Here is a 19763-nt window from a genome sequence, read left to right on the forward strand (position 1 = left end):
CGCCGCACTAGTTTTATGGGTTGGCACCACTGCTCGCCGCAGCACTCGGAGGTGCACAACCATCGCACGCGGCAGATCACTGGAGCTGAGGGTGACTCGTGAAATCAGCAGAAACAAATACGGAAAATAACGCGGAGTTCCCTAGCCTTCAAGCCGCCCGCCAAGGCGGGCTAAACTGTAGCAGACTTCACATAAAACGATGGCCCCATGTTTTTCCTTCAATAATTTTTAGTTCTCTCCGCTAACAAACACTCCGCTCAATCACGGTCCGGTATGTGGCACATACGGCACCAAGAAGCAGAACTGGTCACATTAAGTTGTGTTCATTATTACTAACTCTACCTGCCCCAAAGCAAGCACTGGCGTTAATAAAAGGATATTCGTTTTTTTAACAATTAGGTCGCTATCTTACTTTGCACCTGCTGCAATTACTTTTCTGTGGGTCAGGCAAATACCCAGAATGTTCCTGGGAACAGAAAGATTTATAACTTAGTTCGACTGTCAGAACACAAAAAGAAAAGCAGTATATAGTGTGATATGTGAGCAAGAATGGTGGAAACACTGCATCAAGTAGATTTATACTTACTGGGCAGTCTTTATTACTGGTCATATTTTACAATAGTGAAATATTTCAATGCAATTTTTACCTGTCGTTGATACTCAAGTTCAAGCAAAGATTCAAGGATGTAAGGTTTTTGCATCTCTTGACTATTTCCATCACCGTATCGTTATCCAGTTCAGTTATATGGCGCAAATCCAAGCTGGACAGGTTTTTAAGCTACAAGCAAAACAAAAAACATACAAGAAATAGTTGGAAAAGTGCAATTCATTGAAAGTGAATATAAATCGTTTCAACATTTTACACAAGCCTCGAACATTGTTAAAATGATACTGTCCACTACAGTTTTTCAATCAAAATGTACGTTACTTTACCCTATCGAATACATGTACTCTAAAACGCTATTCAATAGTTCAGGGGTTCTATAAGCAAATACCTTTCAGAATGAGAAGTTAAAATTTTTACGTGCACAGATTACCCAACTGCCATCTCGCGTCATCTCAACTCCGTCCTTGGGTATATTAATTTTCCTATTACGATTCCGAGCAGGAGGAACATAACTTATTTAATTCCAAATTGTATTTACAAAATGATTGTAAGTATACATCTCTTTATCTTTGGGAAAGTGGAAAAAGCTGTGTTTGGGCCTACTTAGAAACCTGGTACTGTTTGAAGAATTTGCAAGAATTCCGACTCTTGCTTAGTTACTATTTTTGTACCTCTTTGTTCGCCATAAGTTGGCAGGGTATGCTCAGACATGAGTCCCTTGCTCACTTTGCCACTGGATTCAAGCAAGCCGGGCTGAAGACGGCTGGAATGCCAGAAACCGGTCCTAGGAATCTTGAATCCGGTCCAGGGAAGGCATGGCTTGGCAGTTCGGGCTGGACTGCTCCCATGAGGCACAGGGTCAGACTGATTTGCATATGGCCATGTCTGAACTGGGGTGGCAGAGGGGGCTAAAGAACGGTGATGGATTAAACCCAGATCTGTTGACTGGGTGTGAGTGTTTCGATTGGTTCAGATGCTCTGTCCATCACCACCCCCTTTTGTACTGCTTAGTTACTATAGCTAAACTTTGACCCGTTAAGTTTTGTGCCGATCCATTCCAAAATGGAAAAAGTAATGGGAAATGGAGTAAAGTATGCATCACTGGAATTTTTTAAGACTGCTAAAATAACAAGAAATGTCAAAGGCAATAGGTCTGAGTTTATTGCGCAGGCATCTTAGTACATTAGGGCTAGACAGATGGAAGGGCGCCAGTAGGAGCAGAGAGATAGGGCTATAGTTGTAAAGTAGTCCCTCTTTCAGTTCGATGCAAGCACTCCAGTGGAGGCACAATACACCCAAACAGCGTGACAGATCCTACCCCCAAGAACTATAAAATAAAACGTATTGTTTCATGACATTTGATTCCACAAGCAGACTTTTTGATCATGCGGTGTAAGTTTTGTATTTGGTTTGACGTGCATCATTCAAAAAAATTACTGTGTAATAACTTTATTCGTGACTACATTGTGCATATTGTAATAAGCAATCCAGGCCCTGTAACCTAAGTCCAGTGAACATAGGTAAAGTTTGTGTGCTGGTGGTTTGGGGGAGAAAGGGCTGGCGCAGAGTCAGGTACAATCAACCCTACTGTGCATGGCTGAATGGCCTGCCCAGTATGGATCGGACTCGAGAAAGCCTGGTTGCAAGGCAGGTGCAAAAGATTAAAGTCCCGGAACCCGCACTACGGTCGGCCCCAACCATGCATACATAAAAACCATGCACAGCGGGTTTCAGTCGCATGGATGGTTGAGTGCAGGGCCTGGTTGCTGCCACACCTGGCAGTAAGCAATGAAGGTTGGGTGGAAGGACTGGCCAAATCACTTATCTATATGCCATGTACAGTGGGTGTTATAAGCCTGGTGGAGTGAACACAAGGCCTGGCGCAGCAGGGATTGGCTGCAGAGGGTTTGGAAAAACTAGGATTCAGATCTCAGATTTCCTCAAGAAAAAACAACGTCCTCTCCAACCAATAAATAGGGGTCCAACCTGTGGAAGGCACTGAATCTATTAAATGCAAGCTGGGGTATTCTTAGCATTGGACTTGATTTTTCTACAATTCTAATTTAAAACCTTCATCCAATGGCAGAACCTTAGAGTAAGAATGACAGCACGGCGAATACTCCTCCTGACTTTTATAATAATCTGTTTAAAAACTCACCGCAATCTTGGGGACACTCTGCCTTTCGCCGTTGTGGGTCGGAGGTACCCGCAACTCTTGCCGCTACTCCCACCCAGCGCCAGGACCACAGCCCCCAGCAGCACACGCAGCGCGCACGCCGCCACCGCGTACCCAAAGCGCCAGGAGGCGTTTTTAAGGAAGGATGGGCTCCGGTGGAGCGGGAGCCCTGTTTAAAAACTCACTGTAATCTTAGGGACACTCTGCCTTTAGCGTTGCAGGGTCGGAGGTACCCGTGACTCTTGCCGCTACTCCCTCCCAGCACCAGGACCACAGCCCCAGCAGCACACGCGGCACGCATGCCGCCACCGCGTTCCCAAAGCGCCAGGAGGAGTTTTTAAGGAGGACAGGGCTCCCGCGTCGCGGGACGCGCGCGGGTGGGCGCCGGGAGAAGCCCATGAGAAGGGCGGGCCCGTCTGCGGCCGTCCGAGGCCGATTGAGGACGGGATGGGCCCCCCCTCTTTGATCTTTCCTGCAGAATCGTATAGCAAGGTTAGTACACTTTAAAACTGAATTTGTGTACTGTCTTGTAGTTACCAGGACCTGCTTGGGTTAGAGCTACTAATCAACCTAGATTATGGCTTCAACGGGTACGTGGAAGGGGAGAAAGTCACTTACTGGAAGAAGTGTCGTGGGGACTATAGATCAATTTTTAATAAGGGCCACGTCCGTGCTACAACGTGAAATTGAACTAACCGAGAAAAGGCTATCCATGGAGCCGATTTTCGATAAGCGTTCTCCGTTGGGTCGACTGGCTAAGGCTCAATCTCCAGTGCCCGAAACTTTTCCCCAGGCACAATCATCCGTAATGCAAATAATGGCTGACATTACACCGATGGACCCGCAGGCGAGGGTAACTATTTGCCTGATACAGCTGGTAGCCTGTCGAGTCCTCTAGCTAGTGTGGCTACAGCAGTAATCGATCCATCTATATTCCCTCAAAGTCCTGGAACAACTAGATCGGGTCTGTCAATTAGGTCGGTTTTGAGTACTAATCCAGGGGCAGTTAACAAGGTGCCTTACACAGTTGTTAAAAAAGAGGGGGGAGGAACTTCACTTATGAATAGAAAAACAAAAATGCAGAAACGCGTTATTATGGAGAGTGATCCACCTGTAGTTGTCCTGGATGGACCACAGCCCGTAGTAAATGAGTCCTTGATCACCCAAGCTATTGATGACACAATTCCTCCTGAGAATAGTGGTGACTTTTGGGCCAAAATGGAGCAGATATTTACAGAGTCCTGCCTCCCCATCTATGAAAGACTGAATTCTATTGAACAAAGACTATCCCATCTGGAATCATTGTGTTTAACAAGCAGGGTGGGGGGGATATGCGGGTTGTGAATTCTGTTAGCAAGGGTCAGGGTCCCTCTGGTCCAAAACATGTAGGCCATCAGAGTACAAATTTGTTGGCAGCATACGCCGCAAGGGAAATACCAGCACAATTAGTTGAAATGGGTAATCATCCCACCACGCCACCTGATTTAGCCGAACCTGATGTTCCAGTAAAAGCAATGACTGGGGGAGCAGGGGGGGATACGGGGGCCCAAAGTTCTGACCAAACGATAAACATGGTAAACAGGCCAAGGACCTTGGGTACAAATAGTTCACTGCTACCTCGCCTGAATTTGCCCCCAGAGTCTATACCCTATGTGGTGGTTCTCGCTGGGGTCCCTTCCTTGAGCCAGGGAAAGTCGGAGGCCTACAGTGACCTAAAAAATAAATGTATCCACTGGTTGAATTATAATAAACCCCTTCCTAACCAGGGATGAAGTGAAATCTTATTTGCTAGGCGGGTAGATTGGGTGGGGCCTCGGGCGAAAAACATACAGGGTGAATGTGTTGTGATTAATTTCAGGAATAGTTGGACAGTCAAGCACATATGTAATCTGGAGACAGGTAGCCCAGAAACGCTAATAAAATCCCTTTCACTAACCTACTTTTACCCGGGTGCCCTTAGTAACGTACATTCTGCACCCAATAGGGGAGGTTGGTCTGGGCGGGCAAGGTAACTCAGGGAGGTAACCCCTTTTTGGGAAATGCCAACCAGAATGGGCCCCAAAATTGTCCTTCGTCGCTTGACATGTTCAACCACAACAATAGATACAGCATCTTGGACTCAGTAGATTGACTGCTGAAGACCAAGATACTCCCATCCCCGCAGTGGACAGCAAGAGCCTACTAGAAGCTAAGGCTAGCTTTGTAGAGATGAAGTGTATTACCATCCAGTATGGGCTTATGAGCGAAGAAGGCCCATTAGATTAGGGGCCAAAAGGGGCTTCAAATGTGGTGGTCCATCTAGCAGGTGTCGTGGGTCTCCAAAAACAGAAGGGGATGGAGCAGGAGCACCTAGGTTCAGCAGGGTTAGTAGTGTAACTGGGGGGGGGGGAATCACAAATGGCTGACCCACTATTGGGGTCAATTAACTGTGGCATTAATGTGAGCTCTACGGATGGGGAGGTAAACGAAAACATCAATATACTCTCCTGAAACATAGCAGGGATAAAAAAATAAACTGATATCTGAAGACTGGGGCCTGTTCATGGACAAACATGACATATGCCTTATGCAGAAGACGTGGGCCCTGGATAATAACCAGCGGAGTGGTTTTGACACTTTTAATATTTTTGCAACAAAAAGGGGCAGGGGAAGAGCGTCAGTTGGGCTAAGTATTTGGTAGCTACGCATTTGGGAGCCACAGCTAAACAGTTGACAACAAACTCACCTGATATTCAATGTGTCTTGTTAACCCAGTTAGGGAAAAAATATATTGCCCTAATTAATATCTATTCGAGGCCAACCCAGAGTGGGCAAGAGTCAAAGGTTACTGAACAACTGAGCGAATATGTATTGACTCTTGACCCTGAGTATGTTGTAATAATTGGGGGCGACTTCAACTGTCAGTTTGAACCCCTTAGTAACATGGGCTTAGATGACCCTGATGAGGAGAACCAGTATTGGAAGATTCCGGAACCGTTCATTCCACCGGTCAATGCATGGACCCCGCTGGTTTTACAAATCACTTCTCTTACCCTGTCCTTATCCTTGAGGTCTTGCAATGAGAGATAGACCTGGCCTTGCGACCTTTAATAGAGAAGGGCAAACATCGATCATAGATTATATCCTGATCGAATCTAGATCCTGGGACAAGGTTCTGGACTTCAGGATCTACCAACGGAAAGACAGTGACTATAATGCCCTGGTCATGACACTAAAGCCAGGGAGCTGGGGTCTGTCCAATAATCAAATAGAGCCCAACTCTGTTCAACATCCTCTTCTTCTTCATAACAATAGACTGAGAGTAAAATGGCCCCATATATTGGGTTCCCCAAATATGCAGGCTCAAATATACCAACAGGTTGTGCCTTATCTTAGCGAAATGGCTGAGGCAGGGTCATTGGGATGCAAAGTCGGGTGGGACAACAGGCCTGTTGAAATCCATAACCAGCTTGCCTCCAAAATGTTAGAGGTGTTATACCCAAAAGGGAGTTTTAAGGAAAAACGGGTCCAGACCCACCCATGGTATAGTGCAAATTGTCGCAAAAAGAAAAGTGATTTGATCAAAGCGATTAAGGCCAAGGATAAATTAAGGACCAAGGTACTCAGGGTGCAGTACAAGCAGGTAATCGAAAAGGAAAGAAAGTGTTGGGAGGCTGACACGTGGGAAGAATTGAGATCAGCCCTACAGCATAGGGACCAGAAATCCTTTTGGGTGATAGTTAGTAATGGTGGGAGGGAAGAGAAACCCGCAGTAACCCTTAACATAGCTCCTGTAGTATGGGAAGACCACTTTGGAAGTCTTTATGCATGCCCGAGTAATGACGATACTGCATCTATGTGCCCGTGCCTCCTCCACGAGTATCGACTGGGGGGAACACAGGAGATTTCGATAATAGAGGTGGAATCTGCTATTGCTAAAATGCTACCAAATAAAGCGCCCGGGCTTGACAAAATCCATGGGGACTTATTTCGGTCGGAGCCGAAAATATGGACCCCCTATCTCTGTGTCCTGTTTAATTCAATCTCAGTGGGGATGGATCCACCAGAGACCGGGCGTGGGGCAGAGATAGTTCCCATTCACAAAAAAGGCTGCCCCCTGCAACCTTCGAACTACAGGCCCATTAGCCTGATAGATATTGCTCAGAAGGTATTGGGACGAATAATTCTGGAAGGAATTCAGATCTGGTAAGAGGAGAATGAGATCCTGAGTACCTTGCAGGCTGGCTTTAGAACAGGTATGTCAACCATCGACCAGATATTCCGACTCCAGGTCCTTTATTGGAAATCTGTGAGTGTGGAGGGTGGCAGCCTCTACCTCATTTTTGTGGACCTGAGGGCCGCGTTTGATCTGGTCCCTAGGGACAAATTGTGGAGAGTTCTTCATGATCTTGGCATTGCATCCTATCTCCTGGGAGTGCTAAGAAGGCTCCATACAGGAAATTTTGAAAGGTAAGATGTGGGAAATATGGAGAACTGTCAGCACGATTCCCAGTACAAAGGGGTGTGCACCAGGGATGTGTGCTGGCTCCCACCATTTTTTGTCTTTATATCAATGGGCTTATAAAGCATCTTTCAGGCATAAAGGACATTGATGCCCCGAGAATAGCTACAGGCAGGGTACCCGCACTAATGTTCGCGGACGACACCTTTTTGTTGTCCGGAACATCTACGGGCATCCAACGTATCCTGGATGGCTTTGCAGACTTCTGTGCGCTAAGTGGCCTGGAGATTAATTTAGCTAAAACGAAATTCATGATTTTAAATCCTCCAAGGCAGGCCCGTCCAAACCCAGTTCTGAACGGTATATCTCTTGAGAGATTAAAGACCTTTGTATACCTAGGTTTCATTTTCGAGGAACTCCTGGGCTGGGACGCCCAGCTAGCTAAGTCTGCTTTAAAACTAACGCAGACTGTGGGCGGTCTATGTAAAATGCAGAGAGCACTGGTCTTATAGGCCACTGCCCCCATTGTAGAAATGTATAAGGTACAAACTAGAGCAGCTTCTACATACAGGGCAGAATTATGGGGTCACTATAGGCCTAGAAGTCTGATCAGGGTCGAGCATTTATTTATGAGGAATTTGCTAGGCTTGCCAGTCAGTACCCCGCTGGTGCCCTTAAGGTTTGATCTCGGGTCACTCCCCGTGGAGGAGGAGGTGGCTTTACGGCCACTTACTTACTGGAGAAGACTATGGTCTGTCCCGGAGTTGGCCTCAAACCGAAATGAGTTCAAGGAGGTGTGGGTTGCAATCAAATTTAATAAAATTCCTTGCTTAACCCACATCAAGGACCTTTCTGACAGGATTGGCCTCCCCAAATTATGTGAATTGCCGGAGGTATCCTGCCCGGCCCTTTCCAGGGCAGACTTGGTACATCAGTATAGGTATCATAATCTGATGACCCTTCATGCTAGTTCTTCAGTTGGAAGACTGACATCCCAGTTCCTCCACATAAAAGTAGAATACAAGAAGGAGGAATTTCTTGATCAGATCTATCCAGCATCAGCAAGGAAGCTGTATATGCAATTTAGAATGGGAAATCTGCCCCTTAGGTCCTTTACTAGTACATGGGATGTGAATAAAAATACTGAGTGCCCTGCATGTAGACACCCTTTGGAAAATGAAATTCATGTCTTTTTTTTCCAGGTACGCAATCACTGGGTGAAACCAATCTGCAGGAATCTGGGCTATCGAAATTGTGAAAATGCCTTTAGAGTATTAAAATATGACACCCACCCCACCATTGTATTTTCTGTTTCCCGCTTTTTAAATGGAATGTGGATAAAACGTTGAACTTTTATAATGAACTAAATTGTGATTAATGGATTTCACATACCTAAATGCACTCTTCTGATAACTACTTGAATGATTTAATACTATTTTTACCTATGATGGTTTTATCTTTGTAAATAGGTGTGTACATATATGAATGTGTCTTTTAGTGTTAACTTTCGTGCTATTTAACAATGAATTTTAATGTATTATTGTATGTATCTTAATCTACACTTTTATGGCCCGTTGTGGTCGAAATAAAGTTATCGAAGAAGAAGAAGAATCTAAATGGTTGGTAGCTCCTTCTCTGTACAAACCTGCAAACTATGCTAAACATTACCCCAGAAACTAGGACTCATCAACCACCTACAATCCAGAAAAGCACAAAAAATCATGACAGGTTTGCCAAAACATATTCAGCTTACTGAAGTTCATGTAAAATTTCAAATTTGGTAAATGACACAAATCGACGGGAGTGACACAATTAAGTACCATCAATGCGTTTTCTTGTTGACCCTGTTTGATTCAAGTAAATAACAATTGTGAAATTCTATCGATATTGGTAATAGACACCACTGTGTAGTTGAAATCTAATTCAATGGTTTTAGCACAGAATAATCGTCTCATATACCTATCCTCGCCTTCAATCTCAGCTTGCCTGAATATGCGATTGGTGTAGAACAATTAATTGAATTAATTGTAAACCGTATGACCCTGAAACTCCCAATTTCCCACTCTTTCCCCTGTCCTCTGTTTTTTTATCTACTGAATGTTGTACTCTCTTGGCAGTCATCTGCATTGCATTAGGTTATCTGATTTAATTCCTTCTATTGAATAATTTCAGCATAACAAGTAAATAGACAATTTACATTGGTTTCCAACCGAAACTCGACTGGTGCTGTCACTGTCGTCGGTGCACCCCGCTGTGATTGAGTCACATATTTTAATGTGCCACACCTTTTTACTTCCACCTTGCAGTGTTGCCGTACAGCTTGTTTGCTGCGCACAACCTTCAGGTGCTGGTAGCAGGATATTTGGTCTACCTTGGCATGTACTACTTCTCTCCCCTTTCCACGTATTCCACTAGGATTCACTCCAGGGGCTGTATTACAGAAAGTGCATCAGGGGCGAAACGGGTTTGTGCACCCACAGGTCACTTTGGTATTATAGTATAGAATGGGTCACAGACGCTTGTACGACCCCTTTGGTTTCTGCAGCCTCTTCTGTAATTCTAATAGTGGTGGCGCCAGGGCTTTAAGTGGGAAAACAAGCATTTGCAAAGCAAAAGGTCTGCCATTTACTTGAGTTTGAGCTATTGGCATTGTAAATGAGAATACCTTTTATTTATGATTTGGTTTTTAAAAAATAAATAGAAAGGCATTGTCATTTAAAATGCCAATAGCTGAAACTCGCAAAGAGGCGAGACGTATTGCATTGCAAATGCTTGTTCAGGGAGAAGGGAGAGTGAAGTTGAATTCAAAGTGTGGCTAGAAGAGATGGAGATGAGAAGAAAGCACTATGGGCATAATGATAGTAAGGGAGAGGTAAGAATGGCATGCAAGAAATAAAGATGGAGACCCAGGACAGGGATGTTCTGAGGGAAGGAAGGGCCAAGGAAGGGGTCTGGGAGAAGCAGAGAAGATGACCTCACACACAGGAAGGTACCAATGGAGGTGGCAGCGGGGTGGAGAGGGCAGAGAAAGAATGTAGAAAAGAATTAAAGGCAACGTTGGATAAGGTGAGAATAATTAAGAAGGAGAGAAAGGTGGGTTACTAGAAGGGGGAGGGGGCACACGAGAAGCTCAGCAGACAGATGGCCAAAAGCAAGTGCGATGGGAGTTAGAGAGAGAAGAGTGGGGTGGGAGGGAGACTACAAGCGGAGGGTAACGGAGAAGGGTGGGAAAAAGGCAGGGAGAAGTAAGTAGCGCAGTAGTGTGAGCGAAACGCAGCAGTAGATGGCGAAAAGCACAAGAGGTCAGCGGGGTAAGAGGGGCGACCACAGGAAAGAGGTCTGGGAGGAGAGAGGCAAGCGTGGGAGGGAAGAGAAGGCTGAGCGAGTGGAGGGCCTAGGCGGGAAACCGGGGGCGGGAAGAGAGGGGGGCAGAGATGGATAGTGGGGCACGGGACGTAGATACAGTTTAATAACTTAGTAATTCCTCGGAGGGAACGTATTTTTCATTCTGCAACATTGGAGCACAAGGGCAGTGGAGCTGAAGAGGCCAGGGTCAAACCGTGCATTTGAATTAAAAGCAGTGTCTGCGTGGGGGTGAAGGGCACAGAGCGAGGCAATGAGAGGGTGGGGAGGTGGCACAGAGGAAGGGGGCACAGTGAAAATGGGACGGACAAACTCTGGATGCTTAACGTCAAATGCTGGGACTTATGATTTTAAATAAAGCATTACGGCTAGCGGGACCCATCCATAGAGGAAAACACCACCACGAGCCCCAACGAGACGTGTTTACACGCAGCGCCGAGATGATGGAGAGCATGTTTACACGTATGCGTGGCACCCCGGGACTGTTTATACCGTTCCCTGCCGCAGCGGCCCTGTTTATGGCTGGTCTGAATAGCTGTGCCTATTTACAGCAGCTCTGCAGGCATATAGCAAGGTCCGCTAGAAGACCCAATAGGCAGTGCCGTAATTTAAGCATCCCCTAGCCCGCCCCTCAAAGTGAGGTGAGGGTAACCTGAAGTGACCACCCCCCACAAGTGAGGTGAGGGTGCCTCAAAGAACCCTTCAGAGTGAGGTGGTGTGGGATCAGTAGGGACGATGCCTCAGACAGGCAGGTAGACCTAGGGCAGTACCAGGCTTCTGACCCCGAAAGGTCTGTAGAGTTGGAGTAGAATCTGTCGCTTGTCAGGCGAGAGCTACAGATCCCTGCAGGGCCATGGATTACAGCCTCTATGACATAATTCGCCCTGCTGACCCTCACCACAGGCGTCAGAGCGCTTCCCCTATTGAGAAAAATATTTGACAGAGTAAAAAAAATGTGCAGAAACTCGAAGATTTATAACGCAAGGCAGGTAGTGAAAGCTCTCATTTGGTGACCCCACTTAAGAAGCCAGGCTGGTTTAGACCAGAAGTGACACAGCTACATGATTGCTAAACAAGAGGCAGCCAGTGCATATATTTGTTTGGATGGAGTTCTATATGTTTGGTACAATGTCCGAAAAGCATACTTTGTGGTGGATCTTTTTTACATTGGCAAGCCGAGGCACAGTGCAGCCATCCTTCTCAGATTCCGGTTTCTTCCCAACAGGATCCGTTTGTTCGCAGGGGATTTTTGGAGCATTCTCATGTAAAACCTTGGGGGGGACACAGGCGGTGTGTCAGGGCTTCGTGTCTTCGCAAGCAGGCAAACAGCGTGTGCACACAGAGGGAGCAAGTGGCCGAGCCTTAATAAATCAAGCGTGCGATGGGAGACGCCATGCATGCGCACATCGCCTATCCGTGCGCGCACATGGTTTATTTCCCTTCGCAAACAAAAGCGATGACAATAGAGTCTCGCCAAGGTGAAGCAGCGCATGCGCTGCGTTCGCTAGGCGAGATCTAAAAAAACTGGTGGTGCTCTAAAAGGGGCGGGGCAAACCTCAAGGGGGTGTGGCCTACCTAAGTAGGGGCGAGGTCTAAATAAAGAAAACTAGTGTAGCAGTACCCCCTGCTCTGACAAGCCGTCAACTCTAGGAATCCTTAGGGAACAACTGCAGTATACACAAACATAGACATGACAATATATTCCACCTAACCTCAATGCAGGTAGAATTGTGACACAGGTTGTCGAAGCACATTTACTTCAGTACAGCCTGCCGTATACCTCAAATCACATCTACCACAACCCAGCTCGGCCTATAAACACGGATTAGAGCACTCCTACTTTACTCGCCATGCAAAATCAACATAAAAACAATGCTTATTTATTTGCATCAGTACTATTACATTATCGTTCTTTTAAATTAATAACTTTTTATGCAATTTTTGTTTTCATCGTTAGCAACAAATATTATTATTTGCGATGATGATAATATTATTAACAGCAGCAGTAATGGAACAAAAATAAATATAAGCAGGTTAGACAATATGTACCTTATAAAATCCGATATACTGCGTTCTTATGTGATCTGTATCACCGTTTCTCTTCCCCATAATCACCTTATTAACAAAGCTTGATAATATATATATTTCGCCTCACATTATTCGTTTTTCATAATAATATAATTGAAGCTGGACTGTGACGTGTACCCGGAGGAGCCACAGTGGGCTGCTTGCTTTCTCTCTCCCACAGTGCCAGTGCTAGGCATGGGCAGCTGCCCAGGGCCTAGCACTCAGCCTACCAGCATGGGGCCCGCACAGATCGTGTGCCCTGTCTCCTTGCAATTAGGGTCCATGGGAGGGGTACTCTCCCTAGGCCTCTCAGGGATGGTGTTTGAAGGCCAAGGGAAGGGAGACGCTTCCTTTTGTCCCAATTGCAAGGAGACCATTCAGAGACACTGCAGGAGGCTCATTGTAAAGGATTTTAGAACCCCCACAGTGTTAACTCTCAGCCCACAAGCAATTCTTACACCCATCAGGCTGAAGGTGTGAGAATTGCTTGTGGGCTGAAAGGTAACACTGTGGGGTCGCTAAAATACTGTACAATGGGCCTCTCGCAGTGTCTCTGAATGGTTTCCTTGCAAGGGTTCACTTAAGTAAATTAAAGGGGCTTCGCACATTCCCTTTTGTCCCAGAGCCCTGCAAATCATAGAACCGGCCCTGCATCTCCCAAGTGCACGCGGGGTCAATGAAGACGCACCATACGTGCATGCTGCAGCCGTATTGTGGATTCTGGAGAAAGCCGTCATGATAAAAAGAGTTCGCACCAGCTAGCTAATTGCCACGAATATATATATATATATTTTTAAACGTCTTATTTTTGCACAGATGGTACGTCTGGTGGGCGCACGAGAGCTGGCCGGTGTACTGTTTGGGGGGAGGGGGGTGGAGGGGATTTACAATCGTCTCTGTATGCTGCGTTAAGATTCACCAGCTAGTGCGTCGTCCTCCTGACAGGAGGAAACCATGTTGTAGAGAATATACTCTGACATCAGCTACAAACACGGACTCCTGGGGAGAGAAGCGGGGCCAGGGGCTGGGAGCGTTTCATTCGTAGCCTCCGACGCCGTGCCTGCCAGTAAAGCCACGGAGACTCAAACCCTAACCTGACCGGGAACCAACCGAATCCTACCTTTCAGACCAAATTCTCCTATGCAAGAGATAACAAACCGCAGCGGCAGCCGAATCACAGGTGCCATGTTATCTTATGCAGGGGCCACCACGCTGCAAGAAATACCAAAACACAGACCCTAAAAAACCGGGCAAGAGGTTTCACATCACAGCCTAGATCAAAAAGCCGATAAGGCACATCGATGTGCATGTTCTCAATGCAGTCCAAGAAAAAAAAGAAAACAGACTACCTCTGCGCGAAAATAGAGCCCGATAGAGACCTGTTTTGAGGCCCCCTGGAAATAACTGCCGGTGCTCAGACCCGGCCCACTTAAAGCCCTGTGTGGCGCACATGTAGCCCCAGCGATATCTCAAGGGAGCATTTCCTCATTTGCATGGGAACATGGCCCCATGCAAATGAGGAATCTCTTTGCCTCTACGCCTGCACAGTATTTTGGACGGGGGTTCAAATTCAAGGAAGTGGTCCGGAGGTGAACTGAAAGTGACTCAAGACCCCAATGATCAAATACTTGTCAGCTGATGATGTTAACTCGAAGCCACGAAACTGAACCACCATATCTCTCCATTGGCTAGCTTTTATTGGAATAGTAGCTTAATCAGACTATACTACTTTTTCTGCGCACCTCTGGTACTAACTTAACAGCCATCCTATCACAAATGCACTAACGGTGAGTAGGAGCTCCTTTTGAAGGTTGCCGCCTGTCAGTAATAGGCATGGTCGCATTTTCTAAAACAGTTGTAGTACTGAGACTTCTACACAACTCGTTTAATCATATACTATATATAAAGAGCTATTGGGGTACAAGTGACTGTGGTAGAGACTCTAGTTGGAACCAGTTACATGAATGGTGCATAACCCAAGCTGATGCACATAGCAGAAACTGCTCGGTGAGATGCTTCAAAACTATAATATGTGCTACTGGCCAACCATTATGGTCCAATTGATTGTGCTGGTATTACACATCAGTCTGAATTAGGCAATAAACTTTCAAATAAGACATATGATTCCAAGTATACACATGATACCCTGCTGGTGCAACTGATAACAACTGTTCACTCACAAGAGTAGCACAGCTAATCTGGAGATGGAAACAGACAATGCCTCCAAATCATGCCATGCTTCATTAGATACTGACCTTAGGAGGAAAGAGTAAACTCATAATCCTGCTACATAGTGCTGTAAGAGAAAGAGTGGAATTCCGCTCTGCAAAATTAAATGTGGGTCAGTGTTCCAGGTGCGGGAAACATCAGACCTGAATTTACCAGCTGGGAAATGTGCCCAGTAAGACTGGATTAGAAAATGGCTGCAGTACAGCCCAGCCCTGGTCCATGGCCCCGACCTGACCATCTTTCTAAGGCACAGGGAAGAAGAGGATGTAAAGCTCTCTCCTGCCAGGAAGGATCTTCCCCTTCCCTCCACTTACTCTTTGCACTAGCCTCCTAGCACATATTTACCACCTACTAAGAGCATATGGTTTATGCGCAAAATCAATAAAAGGAAATATGTTGGGAAACAGAGGATCGCAGCAGAAATTCCATCCACCCGGAATGTCAGAACACATTTCTTCCTCACTGGTATTCTGAGCAATAACTATGGGTAATAAAAGAGGATGTTTTAATAGCCAGAGGTTACCTATAAAAGGCAAACATGAAACGGTGTACTTCTTTTGTTATTCAATTGTTTGCAACATACAATTCACATACCATGTGCACTTAATTTGTCAAATAAATCAAAAAGCATGCACTGCACAATGCTGAGTTGATTTATCGTTTTACTTAAACAATATTAATAAATACCAATAAAAATAGGCAATATCCAGAGCAACCACAGGAAATCAATCTGGTTTCAGCAAGTGCTCTCACTACATGTCGCTATTTAGTTTATCAAATGATCCACAACAGCGATTCAAAGCAGGACGTTTGACTCGAAATTACATGACTAATCGGAAATGAATTACCTGTCCTACGGGCTCCCAAGCTCCAGATTTTGTCGCCCCCCCCCTAGCTCCAGATTTTGTCGCCCCTCACAAAATAAAGCCTTCCTAAGGGGTGACAACCATAAGACCAACTACTGACAACAAGAGAAAATGGTAAACAGTTTGGCATCAACGCGTATTGTGGTTATGGGTTGAAAGAGTCCCTTTCCAAAATCTGACTTTAAAGAGAGAGCGGCCTGTAAAGCACATTATGGATAGAGACACAAATATGCAAGAAAACACAATGAACCTCCTTCCATCCTCTTAAAAAGTCCTAGGGCAATGTTTGGGTAACCCAGCACATAATACAGGGGTGCCACCAAACAATTACAGGTAGAGAATGTTAAGTATGTTTATTAGAAAGTAATTAGTATATCTTATCGATTGTACATAGACTCGATGGGGAGTCTAAATAATATATCAGGTAAATCTTAAAACTATACAGCAATGCAGCTGGCCCCAACATTCTTACTTGCCATAAGAAGACCTTTACAGAGTAATGGATATGCTGAAGGATGAATAAATGGATAACCGACTACACTGCCAAACAGCTACTAGACAGTGCACATAATTTTATTTAAGTGAAGGAGGACAGCATGCAAAAAAGTCGTAATTTTCACACAGATGCTTTAGCAAAATTTTAAAAACACACATAAAAGTCAATCAAATAAAGGTTTTATGGAATGAAAGCTGAGATCGATGCCAACATTCACCTCGGCTTATACAACCTTTTAAAAGTAAGAGAAATGCAGATGACAAACAATGCAGCCATGTTTCAGTGAGTTTCAGAATATGAATGACTTGGATTTAGGAACACACAAATGGGTGCAAATCAAATCGAAATGTAAATTGCACAGTCTTTCATAAATGCAGTCAAATCACAGATGGTATCTTGAATACAAGATGGGTTCACAGAAAAGGCACCCAATTTAGAAACGCAATAAACACAGTACTTAGGACTCTTGACAGTCTGCTCACACTGTCCCTCTAAAAGCGCATGTTTTAAGGGTGCAAACTGTGCAAATACTTTCTTGTGTGAATTTTAAACGCACCTCGCTACGACTAGGCCACCATCTACAAACAACACTGTCCCTCTGCCTTGTAGTATAACTCATTCAATCCCGACTCTCATTTCTGTAGCCAGAAAAGTGGTAAATAAGTATTGGAGCTCAGAAAATGTAACTTCACATAGAACACACTGGCTTTTCGCCATCCACAGTCAGTTAGTTAGTTAATGAGTATGGCAGGGTCTCTTGGCCGATAATTTCAAAGGCCTACAGTTTTGGAAAAAGCCACCTTTAAGTGTTATGGGATGATGCAATAATCTGCACTCCTTTCCTCAGTGCTTAAATTGTGCCGGTGGGTGCAAGTGGGGCCCACCGGCACTCATTTTTGGGGTATAGCACATTTTTCCTCACAATGCTTACATGCAGAACAATAGAGAGAAAGAACATCGAAACGAGTGGAGAAAAAAGGGGGAAGTGTGATAGAGAAAGAAAATTTAAAAAAAACCTGCAAGAGGAATATAAAGTAGAGGACGTGTCGGTAGCAAATTTTAAAAAACATGAGATGGACTTCGGACTATAGAGCCTTGGTGCTAGTGTGATGCTGCTTGGGAGATCGCTAACTATACAAATCAGTCAATTTAGCTTGAATAGGGCAGAATGTACAGCACTGTGCTCTATGAAGAAGGACAGAGTCCTCCTTAGTTTCAGCTGTTTTTTAAAGTATCTGAATTATGTTGAACAATTACTCGAAAATAAAGTGTATTGAGTGTGCACAGCTGCAATACCACTGATACTGCATTGAGTGTGTTGCTAAGGAGTTCATTCTAGAGGACACATTTATCTCTGCCTTCAGAAGGATTAAATATTACAGTGGAATTCATCTAGCAGGATGGCAGAATCTTGGAAACGGTTGACAATGTGCCTATTAGTCAAAAATAATGCAACATTCTGCTCACCCTGCGGCCATGCCAGGAGGAACAACTGCCTGCTCGATTTTTCTAATAGTTAAAGCAGGTTAACTCACTTATACTAAGCCATTTATTTCACTCTTTTAAAAAGTCTTCCAGATAAAATTCTAAGCCATCATGAAATAGAAACTGTTCTGTTCCAGCAGTTTTGTTGATTGAACACCATGACCAATATCTCAGAGACATTCTTGTGTCAATCCATCACTAAACAGTAAACGTCTAAAGTTCTGCCTTTTGTTTCACCATGAATTCCTGAATCGAAATGTTAGGTTCACATTTACAGCAAGAACAGCAGCAACCCTCACTTTCACATAGTCCTTTTTAGCGTCTGAGTAGTCAGTCAATTTTTAGGGACCCTAATTGGGCTCTTCCTTCATACTGCTTTATACTTCCACATACACTTGCGTAGCATCTGAGTAGTCAGGCACATTTTTAGGGACCCAGCTTGAGCACCAGAAGAAAGAGTGCACTTCTATTCATGGACAAGCTGCACTTTTTGACATTAAGTAATTCAGATCCTAAACTAGGAAGAGCTATAAAACTTCCAATGTAGGGCAGGCTTGCTCTTCTCACGATTCGCTACACTCATGGGACCATCCGCTTGTGCCACAAGTTTTAAGTTTTGTAAACTACAAGCAGATACATGATTTGCATCACATGTGCACAGAAAATGCCAAAGGTCCAGTTATCCAAATTATGTGCAGCTCATCAATTATTCTACAGTCAAGGCCCCAGGGAGACACATTCAGTTAGCATAAAGGAAAGCCTAGATCATCTTCAATGACAGAAGAGGGAACACTTTTGTACGGTTCCTACTAATTAAATAAGACTGTGCGTTTGGACAACATATGCTTCAAAATATGGGTATTAAGCCCACACATATAATCAGACTAAGTTGGCCCAATTCCTGGCTAGCTCACAGTATGCCATCTGGATCCCTGAACCTGACAGGTTACCGATTAGTGTCTGCAACTTTAGAACATGACTCCTCTGACTCACCAAGGAAATCGTGGAAACTACCCTTTCGAGGTTAGCTTAGGCATGCCCGAAAGGATGCACAAGAAATATGCAAATTTGCATTTCAAACATTTATAGAAGCAATTGGATTGTTGGGCAAAATACATGAGCTACAACTATTAGTAGAGGGAAACAAATTATTGTTATCAGTATTACAAGAATAGTGAAGAAGATGAATAATTCAACTATTATAACTTTGCAGTGATTATATGACTATATATAATTAGGATAACCCTATCTATACAGACTGTACTCTAGAGGGCATAATAAGAAGTGCATTCCGCCAGATCTCTTGGAGCAGCTTAACTTCCTATTAACCTGTACGTATGATGTATTGTGTAGAACAGGTTGCCGTCCTTTTCAGGATAGTGATGGAAGTCAGCAGGGCTGGCAATCAGTCACAGGTGAACATCCAGGAAAATCCATGGAAGTGCTCCTCTGACAAGCCAAAAATCCGAAGTAGTTATATTATGAAACTGTGCTCATTCACACTGTGTTTGAGGTCCTGTGCTAAATCATTGTTTGCATTTCGGATTAAGAATTGTCTCCAAACGGACAACAACATACAAGGGCAGCATGCTCAGTGCACTTTATCCTCCAACGTAACCTACAGTGTATTTATAAAAATTAGATTTTTTTTTGATAATCAACTTTATTGGGTTTCAAGGTACTAATATATGGTCACGACAATTCAAAGCACAAGAACACAACTGCATTCCATATAAATTGTGTGATATGTATAATTATCCACCCATAAAAAAACATCCTGAGTGACAATATATCAAAATCATTAAACTAAAAGGAGGAGACCACTATACAACCATATTACGCATTAGCCCAAAAGGCCCAGCTATTTGCCACATACTCACACATAATTGGTCGGACACCACGTGACTCATTTACTGGCTGTTCAATCCAGCCCTCTGTGCCGCAGGAATATTGTGGGTGGGGGGGTAGGGCATTCCACCTGGCCACTATGTCTTGTTTGGCCACCATTGTGGCCGTTCCCAAAAATGCTTTAT

General features: G+C 44.5%; 1 protein-coding gene across 2 annotated transcripts in view; it reads right to left on the minus strand.

Annotated features, from left to right (window-relative positions):
* FBXL17 (F-box and leucine rich repeat protein 17) overlaps window positions 1–19763 on the minus strand; it is a 1859129-nt gene that overhangs the window by 1078856 nt on the left and 760510 nt on the right. For both annotated transcript variants that reach the window (XM_086961002.1, XM_086961003.1), the window contains exon 6: window positions 648–778. In XM_086961002.1, the coding sequence (XP_086817128.1) occupies window positions 648–778 (131 nt within the window). The remainder of the gene's footprint in view (window positions 1–647; window positions 779–19763) is intronic.

The sequence above is a fragment of the Lissotriton vulgaris genome, chromosome 3_1 (genome assembly GCF_964263255.1).
Source record: "Lissotriton vulgaris chromosome 3_1, aLisVul1.2, whole genome shotgun sequence".
Classification (NCBI taxonomy): domain Eukaryota; kingdom Metazoa; phylum Chordata; class Amphibia; order Caudata; family Salamandridae; genus Lissotriton; species Lissotriton vulgaris.